This window comes from Python bivittatus, unplaced genomic scaffold (genome assembly GCF_059951505.1).
Source record: "Python bivittatus isolate LINGU-HERP-01145 unplaced genomic scaffold, Pbiv_v1 ctg000120_np1212, whole genome shotgun sequence".
NCBI classification, from domain to species: domain Eukaryota; kingdom Metazoa; phylum Chordata; class Lepidosauria; order Squamata; family Pythonidae; genus Python; species Python bivittatus.
In genome coordinates, this window is record NW_028277037.1 from 3,305,275 (window position 1) to 3,317,647 (window position 12,373).

At 40.1% G+C, this 12,373-nt stretch overlaps 1 protein-coding gene across 3 annotated transcripts in view; it reads left to right on the plus strand.

The window, feature by feature from the left end:
- Positions 1 to 10,285, plus strand: part of BEND7 (BEN domain containing 7) — a 59,725-nt gene extending 49,440 nt beyond the window's left edge. For 2 of the 3 annotated variants that reach the window (XM_088134843.1, XM_088134840.1), the window contains 2 exons: positions 1,825 to 1,875; positions 7,938 to 10,285. In XM_088134843.1, coding sequence (XP_087990969.1) covers positions 1,825 to 1,875; positions 7,938 to 7,981 — 95 coding nt within the window. In that variant the 3' untranslated portion in view covers positions 7,982 to 10,285. Of the gene's footprint in view, positions 1 to 1,824; positions 1,891 to 7,937 lie in introns of all 3 variants that reach the window. The other variant, XM_088134841.1, reaches the window with a different exon arrangement.
- Positions 10,286 to 12,373: the final 2,088 nt, after the last annotated feature.

Below are 12,373 nucleotides of genomic sequence, written 5' to 3' on the forward strand. Positions count from 1 at the left end.
TCAAGATGATAGCCACAACAGTGCTGATGAAGATCTGCCTATTTTTAAGTGCTTTGAACATGAAAACAGGTGGACTTTGGATTGCACCATCACAGCCATCATCTTGACTTTTTTGACCATATCCTGCAGACACCTCTGAGATGCGAAGATGCAGGAATGGGACTCAGCACAAGTAACCTTCACTAGCTGGAATTGCAAAGAAAATAGGCCATTTTGCTCATGCATATGGCTTTCTTCTCCTCCACCTGAATGAATCCAATTAATTTGGGAGCAGAAAGGAAACACTTCATTTCTCAGCTCAGAGCAGACAAAACGTTCTGCATGCACAGGCATTTGTAACAATCATGGCAGCGTGCAAGTTTTTCCACCACACATCTCCTGCGGTGTGTAATAGTGGCATCTACCTCATCCGGTATCCCAGTTGCTCATTATTCTGTCACAGTATGCAACACATCTTAGTCTGGGAATGAATAAAGAGGTTTATGCAGAGAACCAACAGCAGCATCTTCTGAGAACAGGTAACGCAGTCAAGGAAATGGCAAGGACACAAGATGAGAGATGGCAAACTTGACCTCTTCTGTTCATGAGTCCTTTGAATTTTTTTGACTATATACTTCAGTACAGTGGTACCTCGAGTTACGAACGCCTCTGCTTACGAATTTTTCGTGTTACGACCAGCTCCGGCCCCAAAAGTTTACCTCGTGTTGCAAACCACCTCGAGTTACGAACCGGATCTGCAGCCATTTTCCCTCCCGTGACACGTGGTCCGCGGCCATTTTTCCGCCCCTGACACGTGGTCCGCGGCCATTTTCCGCCCCTGACACGTGGTCCGTGACCATTTTTCCGCCCCTGACACGTGGTCCGCAGCCATTTTCCGCCCCTGACACGTGGTCCGCGACCATTTTTCCGCCCCTGACACGTGGTCCACGACCATTTTTCCGCCCCTGACACGTGGTCCGCGGCCATTTTTCCGCCCCTGACTCTCCCTCCAAGCAATAGCCGCCTCCCTGTCCTCCATGCCAGAACTGATTAACGGTAATTACATTGAACCTTATGGGAAAATTTGCCTCGTGTTGCAACTAATTCGAGTTGCAACCAGAGTCACGGAACAGATTAAATTCGTAACTCGAGGTACCACTGTATTTCTCAAAATTGGCAACTTTAAGACATGTGGACTTCAGCTTCCAGAATTCCCCAGCCAGCATGGGTGGGAGAATTCTGGGAGCTGAAGTCCACATGTCTTAAAGTTGCCAAGTATGAGAAACATTGATATACCTATTCATTTTTCATTAAATACTAGCTTTTCCTGGACACAGTTTCGCATGAGATCCTGCCACCAAAAAAAAATTCCATCCTTTTAAAAACTGCAAACTTTTGAGGAACGCCTTTAGAGAATGCCCTTGGGCTCTTCTTTCCAGCTTCCTACAATTTTTTAAAACACCGGTAATGAGTTTCTGAGCACTGAGTACTTTTGAACAACTACGACGACCACTACCAATACAGCAAAATGCCGTCCTCAGCCGCTCGCTTGTATCAATGCCATTAAATAAAGTAAGTGAGCTGCAAAAGGCGTACACAAAGACATAGAAAAACTTAACCCCAGATAGGTTGCACTACAACTTCCATAATTCCCTGGCCAGTTTGGGAAAGGTGGTACCAGGGTGATCTTTGAAAAAAGAAACTGCACAATAGTTCTGCCTGTTGTTTTTAAATAAATATCCATGTTTCGTTTCTTGTCTGGTTTTACTACCACCGCTATCCTAAACAGTCTGTTTTTTAAACACTCAAGTAAAATAATTGTCTTTTTGTGTTATCTGTATTTAGCAGAGACAACTGATGGCGATGAGAAACTGGATATATCTCTGCTAGAGGCAGGTAAATGACACTGAGGTTTGTTTCTTTTCTTTTGTTTAATGTGATATATCACTAACTACTGGAGTCTCTTGGCAGCTTAACAATAAAAACAAATTTAAAACCAAGAACAACTAAAATAGCAATTAAAAACAAGTAAAAGTAAAAGTCTGTTGGAAAATAAGTATTCTGAGGACTTTTTAAAAAGCAAATACAGGTAGTCCCCAATTTAAGGACAAGTCCTGTTCCCAAGCTCTGTCCTTAAATTGAATTTGGATGTAAGCTGGAACAGTATTATTGTATAATACTGTATAAGTAGTATTGTGTAAGGAACCTGAGCTATTGTATTTAACTCGAATCATTGTGTATTTAACTCAAATTTTGCTACAATAGGCTCCGTTCTTAACTATGGGTCGACCTTAAACCAGGCGTTCCTAACCCGGGGACTACCTGTAAAGAGGGTAGTCCCTCAACCATCTTTATTAGGGAGGGCATTCTAAGGAAATGGAATAGCAACAGAGGAGACTTGATCCTGAGTCACCACCAGATGAGCTCCCAGCAACTGTAGGCGAACCTCTTCAGATGATCTCCAGCAGCAGGGAGGTTCAAAGCAGAAGGGGCTCTCTCTCAGACCGCCTGCAACTGAGCCATGTAGGGCTTCAAAGGTAATCTCCAGTCCTTTGTGATTTCCAAGAAACCAACTAGCCCAGGTGTACTATGGACTCTTTGCATTTTTCTAACAGCAGCCTGCCTGCCGAGTCTTGTACCAACCAAAGTTTCTGGACTAGACACAAAGCATACAGATAGCACCCAGGTCCAAAGCTACCCTAGCAGATGTGCGTTCATACTGAAGGCATTAGAGACAGAATGGAGCCCTGAGGGACACCATATAATGGCTCCCATTTCAAGGAGCAGCTGTCTCCAAGTGACATCATCTGAGATCTGCCTGAGAGACAGAAATAGAAATAGAAGCAAAGCCATTACCCCTTTCCAAAATCTCTCAGATGATCCAGAAGGATACCATGATTGAGGCTACTAAAAGCTGCTGAGAGCATGACCCAGCAGAGTCACACTCCCTCTGTCCATCCCTGAAGATCAGGCTGACCAAGGCAGACTCAACCCCAGAGCCTCTTCTGAATCCAGGTTGAAATAGGTCCAGATAATCTGCTTCTTCACACTCTCTCAATTAGCTTACCCAACCTTGGGAGGTTAGAATCTGGCCTATAATTTCCCATTTATGAGGGATCCAGGACAAGAAGAACAGGTCTAATACTCGCCTCCTTTAAACAAGGAGGCATCCTGCTTTCCCTGGGCTTAGATGTTAACAAAGGCATTTCCTATCATCTCCCATCTACACTCTAACCATCAGCTTGGCTACTTCAGCTCCCACAGCTCATCTGTGTGTCACTAGGCTGCCTTTGAAGCACCTTGGAGAGGGCTCTGAGAAGCAGTTGTGTCAACCACCCTAACAACATATGGTTTAATGTTCTCCCTGATGAGAGCATATTACTCCAAATTGAGTCTGTAATCTGCAACATTGATTGTCCCTTTGAACAATTGAGATAGGCCCATATTTGTCACCATGGCTATGATCTACAGATGAGCCCACATCAAAAGGGATATCGAAATCCCCCAGCTCCATAAGCCTGGAGTTCTCCAACCCCAACTCCACGACCAGCTCTACCTGTTCAGTTACAGATTCCATCAGGCAGCCAAGCAGATGTGGCCAAACCAAGTCCTCCATCTATCCCTGGTGCCAGGATTGATTTCTATTTAGTTAATGAAAGCATACTGGTCATTGTTGCTCCTAGTTGCATTGAGAAAGGGTAACTTTCCCAAATGTCCTTTATAATATCTTTTACAGGAACTATATTTTCAGTCATCTGTAGAAACTCTCACCAGATAAGCTTTCAAATTTTTTAACTTGCCCAGAGTCCATGGTTATCTCCAGGGCAAGGAGATTGTAGCAGCTCTTCTGTGGGAATAGGTGGAGGGTCTGCATCATTTCTTTCCCAAAGCATAAGTGATCAGAAAATAGTTTGGAAGAGGCTACTACAGCACTGCAGTTCAGACTAATAAGCACAATGTTGCTTTATTCATCCTTGCTCTATGCTTCTCCTGTATCTCTGGAGCAGTAATGAGATGCACAGTTCACTGATGCTGATTTTGGTGCATAACACTGATATGGAGAGGTGGTTTAACATGAAAGCTTTCTTCCTTGTCGCTTTGAATCAGTAGTGACTTTTTATTAAAGTCCTCTGTAACAAATAGGACAAGATTTGGATTGCTAAGCCATCCCATCTTCTCTCTGATTTTCCTTGCCTGCAGCTATGCCCTGTTCTGATATTTATGCCCTGTTCCGCTTACTACTACCGTACCATTGCATTCTTTTATTTAAATACTTTTGAACGTTTAGTCAGCAACTATACACAGCCTTTAAAGAACCTCACAGTCACAGTAAGAACTACATTAGATAGTACCGCAAAATGAAGATGGTGTAAGAGGTAATTATAATGGAATGGAAAAAATGTCCTATCCAAACACCATAATTTGCATAATTTATGCAGGTTATAGAAACAAACATTTCATAGCACAGAATTTGATTGCTGGGCAGCAGAACTTTGTATTTTTTAATATAGAACACAGTCACTCTTTCCAGTTTGGCTAGATAAATCACTTTTTGAAAATGTCCCTGTGCCTTATAGCTAAGATAGCGACATGTACAGAAGCAGCTTATGTTCCTCTGTGAGATGGCAAATGCAAGCATTTTGGTACTTTTCACGTTCTTGCAGTCTTTTCAAAAGACGTTGAGCTGTCTGTTGTTGCAAACAGAATGTGGAACCAGATGGACTTAGTTCAGGGAATTAAAGCAGTTAATTTTTTCGGTACACAGTATCATAATATTTGCCCGATACGGAGAACAGTTGCTATAATACAGAAAGAAGGTAAAGTGAAACTGGCAGGAATTAATAGGAGCTTTCGCTTCATTTGTGTGGGTGTCCTTGCTTTTATTTATTTATTTAACATCTTTCAGCCGTTTTCACAGAGATACTCTACCATGGCCAGAATCTACAATTGCTGTTATCTGTCGTACCCTATTTCTGCTTAACAGCTTGGCTCTAATACAGTGCATGATAATTCAAAAGTAGGTCTGGTTTGGTGTGATGGGGCTTTGCTTCCTAACAGTGGCATCCACGGGGGGCGGAGATGGGGTCAAAGAAGTTAAGATGACAGCTGTGACTGCACCATCAAAGTCCCATCCTTTTTTAATGCATCCTGCTTCCTAACATGGAGCCTAAATTTACTATTAAAAGTGTACTTTACGTAATACTAATGTTTTATCAGATACAAATAACTTTATCCTCGCTCAGTATATGAATTCCAAAAAAAGACTAGGAGATATCATTTCTACTCCTCTCGCTACATTAGCTGTGCTAATAAGGCTAATATCCTTGTAGTTTTCTTGGCCACAATACATAAATTGATTCCCATTAACTTTTTCCAGTATGGTTTTCAACTTCCAAGTCTAGCATACAAGCCCAGGATTTCCTGATTATCTCCCATCCAAGTCTTAACCAGGTCCATCCTGCTTATTCTTTTGAAATCAGTCAAAGTCAGCTTGATGCTGCAACTCAGTGACTCAGAACCTTTTAAAGAAAAATGCCAACACACATTGAGATCAAGCACACTACATATCCTCCATTTGATTAGAAGGAAACCATTGTGTTAGGATACTAACTTCCTTCTATATTCTGTGGCAGGGAATAAAAACAATGGCATGTGTCACAAATTCCTTAGATGTCTTGCTTCAGGTCAAGTCTTTTCAATTGTAGTATTAGAAAGTACTGTGGAAGGATCTATGCTGGTTTGGTTCCTATTCTGGCTCCCAGAAGGGCAATCCAGTCTTGTTGAAGTTCCTGGCAAAAGTAGGTCATGTTGACTCTCAGATTTCATTATACCTTGGCCAAGTAACTGATCCTACTGGCTTAGAGGTCATTCTGCAATGATGGCTTTTTATGTTGTATTTGTGAGAGAGACTTCTGCCTGACATGTATCTAGTTTGTAATAGCTGAGAATGTATGTAGGGTTGGCCTATTATGTTTTTAGAGTTCTCCCAACTTGGTTATCTAATATGATAATGAAACCCTGGCTTGGAGAATGAACACAACATTTATCAAGATACTACTTGGTCTCTGTCTTCTATATTGATATGGTTAAAACTAGTTGAATCTTCAGTCCCAAAAGATATAGAGTGGCAAATTAAAATGATGGTTTTAATGGTTGCATACATATCCCACTTAGTGCCTTGTGCTGTGATTAATCTATGATATCTGAGAGCAGGCAATCAAAAATCAGTGACTATATAAGAATAAATATGTGTTAGTCTTAAAAAACACCTTTAAAGAACACCTAATAATGGGTGTTCTAAATCTGATTTGGAGGGTCTTGCATATTTATTTTGTCATAAGTCTTTAAGTTGATGACAGTACAACCCACCCTTCTAAACAGTCTTTATGTGCTTGCCAGATGCCTGATTATCATTTGGTAGCATAACTAGAGCAGTCCCATACCAGCACACTGGAAAATGTTTCAGAAGCATGTGTCCTAACTAGCTGACCCCAGGTAAAATAACAAGGAAGTATATGTCTTATCTATGATACTAGATATTGTGCTTTCAATGCAGAACTTCAGCCACATGTAGGGTGGATCCAGGTCCATCATGGCCTCAAATAGAGCATGATGTCTACTTTGGAAGAAGTCCTCACTTCACTAAACTATTTGGAGAATGGATTACAAAAGAACTTCTGCCTGCAACTTACATATATATTTAGTGTACAATACATTCTTGCCAGCTTTACTGTTACCAACATAGATGTGAGATTTAATGACTTCTTCCAGCTCATATGATTTATCTTCTTAAATTATTCTGAAATCCTTTACCATCTTTCTGGCAGAAAAGTTATACAGGACCACAATGAGTAAACTGAAGCACAGATACATATTTCTTCTTTATTTATAACATTTTATACTATTTTTCTTTTTAAAACATCATAGAAGTTTCCAGTAAGTAAAGTAAATGGCATAAAATATAGGATGCACATAGTAAAAATAAAAATGACTGTATAGAAGCTGTAGTGAAGAATTGTTTATCCTAGATAAAAGTGTTGTGCCTCCACAGAGCAATTCTTGAGAACATTCTGTGATGGGCTTTGCACAGGCATAGAACTGCATGTGTGAATTCACCAATAATTACTTAAAGTATTATAATGACTGAGAAGCAACCCATTCTTAGCAGATAAACGCAAGGGAAGACATGGGCAAATAATTTTCAGTTAATCTGTAAACTTGTACATACAACCCCAAAACAAAAGTTAGGTTACAATGTCTTAGTTTCCTTCCCAAATCCACTGCAATTCCATCATAAATACCCTTTAATGAATATTAGTTTAACTCAGACCTTCCTATGAAATCTTTCTGGATTCTGTTTTGCCCTCTTCTGGTTTAGCATGTGTGTGATTAACTAGACAAGATAAAACAAAGAAGTTGTGTTTCATTTCTTCTGCATGTTGGAGAGCACCAGTTTTGTCTGATGTTATCACAGGGACTTTTGCAGAGAGCTGGTTCAGATTGCGCCCAGTAATTTTGTCACAGTGATGGCCATTTCTTTCAAATGAAGAATTCCTTGTCTTAGTGATTCCTAGAAATCTGGGAATAAATTATGGATATTCAGGAATAAATTATGGATGCAGATTGGCTCTACATGTCAAAGACCCAAAACCTTCATTTGCAGACTGCATAGCTGGGTTAGCATTAACTTTGGTTAATTTTTTTGTGGATACACAAGTTAGTTAGCTTAGCCCAAATTCAGCCCTTTGGGTTAGTTTTATTATTCAGTGCATTGTGCAAATCCACAAATAGTTCAAGAATGTTGTGCAAATACAGTGTATAATAGTGTTTTAATTATGCTACAGAGAATGCATTTCATTAGCAGAAGTTCACTATAAGCCCATAGGTTGCTTTTCAGGAATATGTATCATAATTATAGTTCCTTAAAATTCTAATTTTAAACTTTAATTCTTTTCCAGGTACCCTCTTTGATGCCACACCTTCTGCACCAGTGTTTCATTAGCATATTCAGACCTTTGTTTGTTTGAGATGATGCCAGCAACATTTCTAGATTACTTCATTATCCGGGTTCTCCTGTTTCATGATCTCAGATCATTTTTTTTTCATGCTTTTCTAATGTGGAATAATTAAGCAACAAATTACTTTCCTTTTAATTTAATCAAAATAACTAGATTTGTTCAGTAGCAAGGCTATAGTGCAATTAGTCTGGTAACCAATGTGATAGAATGAATTTTGCTTTTATGATGGCATTTTCCCCACATAAATACATGCATGCTGGCTATTCTATTTAAATAGGGAAAAAATAATAATAAAGGCTTCTCTGAATCTTAGAAGAGAGCTCTTAACACCTCCATTTCATATAGACTTTTTTGTGCAGAAATCATGGGACCATAAATAAAACTTCTAAGAAATTTAATGGGTCTTAACCCTTTTCTGAGTTAAGCCTTCCCTTTTTTCCCCTTGAACTGTAAATTTCTACTTGGGTAAAGATATTAACTTTTCCTCAGAATAAGATGCAGAATCTCTGTCATTGTATTTGATCATAAGATACTAATTAACACTACTAGCATTGCCATGTTTAATCCAGATCAAATACTCCTAAATATGACAAATTGTTTTCCATATTTTGTAGTCCCCGTACCTTTTCCATGGTATTTGAGTCTTGTAATACCACCTTGTAGTTCCAAAAAAGAGTATTTCAGGAATCATTCATAGAATCATTGGGTTGGGAGGGACCTCGAAGGTTTTCTAGTCCAACCCCTGCCCAGGGCAGAAGCCTTGCCAGTCATTTCAGAAGCACTTCCCATAACATTTGTCTAGTTGGTTTGCACAAATGTTCACGTCTTCCTCCTTGCCTAACTCCTCCAGAGCGCCTTGGACAGCCCTTCCTTATCAAAGGAGGACATGCGTGTAGACATGTATCTTAGTCTCCCTTTGTCCTTGAATTTTTGTTCAGCTTCTCAGTAAAGGCAGGATTTCTCATCCCTTTGCTCTGATCTTAGTTGGTTTATATACTTAGTCTACAAGAATGGTTGGGCAGGAGTAATTACTGCTGCTCATATGAGATGTTGTACAAGCTTATTGGCCGTCTATAGACATTTCTTCATGTAGGCCTGATTTCAGCCATCTTTGAGGGGGAAGACTTGCACAGATTGAGTCTTTGCATACTCTCTGTATAGTGTGCAAGTTACCTGAAAATGTACAGGAGTAAAAATTAATGTATTCTGTCTTCATTGAACTAAGAATCCTCAACTCTGTCAACATGTGTGCACCTAGCCATATTATTTTCCATTCCCCCTTTTCTGCTAGACTGTGGGGATTGGGAATTCTGAGAGCTGCAGTCAGAATATTTATGGAAGAAACCAAATTTGGGGAGATTCTTTCCATCTGCATACACCTCCTTATTCTATTCCTTAAGAGCTGATACAATATTTTGGGTCTATGTTATATGTCTGTTTTCAAACAAAAGCTGGCATGAGAATGCATCCACTAATCTTTAAGATGATTACACTCCAAAGTCTCACAAACTCCACCTGAATATATTTGTATTTCTGTTACCTTTGAAGATCCCAGTATCTGTCCTATGTTCTATATGAGAAGCTGTTTGGTCATACTTCAGATGAAGGGTTAATGCTACATACATGAGAAATTCATTGATATTCATCATAGACATCTCTAGCAGAATCTATTGGTGTGCTTAGGAATCCTCTTTTCAGCTTGCTAATCTTGGACTGAAAGTAATCATTTCTGCAGTTCAATAATGTTTTTATAAATTTTTAAACTTAATACAGTACAACCAATTTATTACTGAAATGTGGCTGTCTTTTCTTGATGACATGATAAACTTGGCTAGTGCTGTAGTCTTTAAGAAGACCATTTCCTTCTTTGAGGCTGATGGAACTGCCCCTCTATGAATGAAAATTCTTGGTCTTTTCCATAAATCTACAAATGAGGCATACGTATTGTAACAATTAACCAACAATCAGCAGTCTTATGAATCTTAAAAACAATTGTATTTGTGTTGACTTAACTGTGACTACTGTTAAAACTTTTATCCAGAAGTCTTTTTATAGGTTTTATTAGGAAAATCATTCCATATTTAGGTAAAAGTCTCAATCTTATGTATATATGTTTTATTAATATGTACATATTTAGCTATTTTTTAAATTACTATGTTCTTAATAAAACCAACAAGGGACTAGCTGTGAAATGGTGCATAAGATTGTGTTGTGTTATCAATCTCTGGGAATCTCTCTTTGTCAAGTTCAGCAAAATAATAATAATAAATTACGCTAATTTAATCAGAGTCCTTATGCTTTTTTGACAGATTTTTTAAAAAATTACAAGCAGTGTTTTTCTAAATAATGAGCTGTATCGTCCTCAGATTTTTTTTCATTTCAGTGTTATGTTATTAATGTAAAAGAGTGGTTAATCAGTTGTCTATCACCAAAGAAATTAGCAGTAAGGCTAAACTAACTGCCCCAAAGCCAGGATCAAATTAGTCACTGTGCTCTGCTTCAGTTTTGTTTTATTTATTTATTTAGTGGAAGGGAGGAAATTTGCTATTAATTTGTAACATGGCAGTGACTTCCCCATTTAAAACATGATGGGGCGAACAGGAACAATTGTCGTTTTATTTTAAAAATGGCATACAATGATAGTGTTCCCTCTAAAAATGCCATTGTCCTCTCATGTCTGCTCCAGAGGTGGGCAACCCCACATGTGTCTTCTGATTCCCTTCTCTGTAATGCCTGGAGCTACCTCTGACCAAAATGATCTTCTACCGTTCCATGGGGAAATACCCAAAAATACAGTGGGCACCCGAAAATAGGCCGAGTGTGATTTGTAAAAGGAAACTTTAAAAACTGGAAAATCCTGGGTCCGTCCACTTGGCATCATCTTCTTCCCCATTATAGCTCTCATCCACCAGTAAAATGCCAAGGGTGGCCTCCAGACATCATAATGCTGTGAATGTCTTATCCCGGTTCCCGGAGGCTGTGAGGGTCTGGATGGGGAACAACAGGCTTCCAATGAAGCCTGGCAAGACTGAGTGGTTTGGGTTTTGGGGCCTTCTGGTGCTAGAGCTATGCCATCTTTGGTACTGAATGGAGTTGCACTGCCCCAGACAGACCCTGTGCGCAATCTGGGGGTCCTCCTGGGCTCATGACTCCTGCTCAAAGAGCAAGTGGCAGTCATGGCTAGGAGGGCCTTTGCACAGCTTTGTGTTGTGTGCCAGTTGTGCCCATTCCTAGATCGGAGGGACCTAATCAATATCACTCATGCCCTGGTCACCTCCCGTTTGGATTTCTGTAATGCGCTCTACATGGGGTTGCCCTTGAAGAGTATCCAGGAGCTTCAGCTGGTGCACAATGCAGCAGCGCAGGCAGTTATGTGTGCCCCTAGGGCAGTACATGTTACACCTCTGCTCCGCAAGCTGTACTGGTTGCCAGTTTGCTTCCAGGTCCAAATTCCAAGTTCTGGTTTTGACCTTTAAAGCCCTTCATGGCATGGAGGCGGGTTACCTGAGGGACCGCCTCTCCCCAATTACATCTGCCTGTCCCATCAGGTCCAGCACAGAAGACATGCTGTGGGTCCCGTCTGCCAGGGAACTGAATTTGGCAAGTCCCACCAAGGGGTGGGCCTTCTCTGCTGTGGCACCTGCCTTGTGGAATCTTCTCCCCCCAGAAGTGAGACTAGCTCCATCCCTCTTAATGTTCCGCAAGTCCCTCAAGACCTGACTATGTAATGAGGCCTGGGGCTCCCAGGGGACCGGGGAGATTTTTCGATGGCTCCCTTATTAATTTTATCCCCTCCTGTTTTGTGTGTTTTTACAGTTTTTTATGTGCAATTGTTTTTATGTATTTATTCTTTTTAATTGTATGCCACCCAGAATCACCTTGTGTGAGATGGGCGGCTATATAAATATGATAAATTAAATAAATAAATAAATAATAAGGTTGCCCAGCCTTGATCTACTCCAAGGTGAGCAACATGGCTACAACCACAATGCTAAACTAAGCACGCTGGCTGGGGAATTCTGGGAGTTGAAGTCCACCCATCTTAAAGTTGTTGAGGTTGAGAAACACTGTTCTAAAGGAACTTTATGTGATGGAAACTGAATAGAAAAGCAATAACTTCTCAGGAACTGGAAAGAAACAGGAATCCATTTTATCCCATGCGTAGTCAAGCACTATGGCAAGAAAGAAAAATAGAAATTGTTAGCATGTTCAAAGGGAATCATGTGTTACTTGTTTGAGACATTGGCAAGACTACACATCACAATCAGAATCTGAGAAGAGGAACTTAATGGCCACCATTTACAGCTGTCAGAAAAGGACCATTCATTACTGCCTAAAGCCTAGAATCTCATGTTCCTGCTTTATATTTTAGGGAT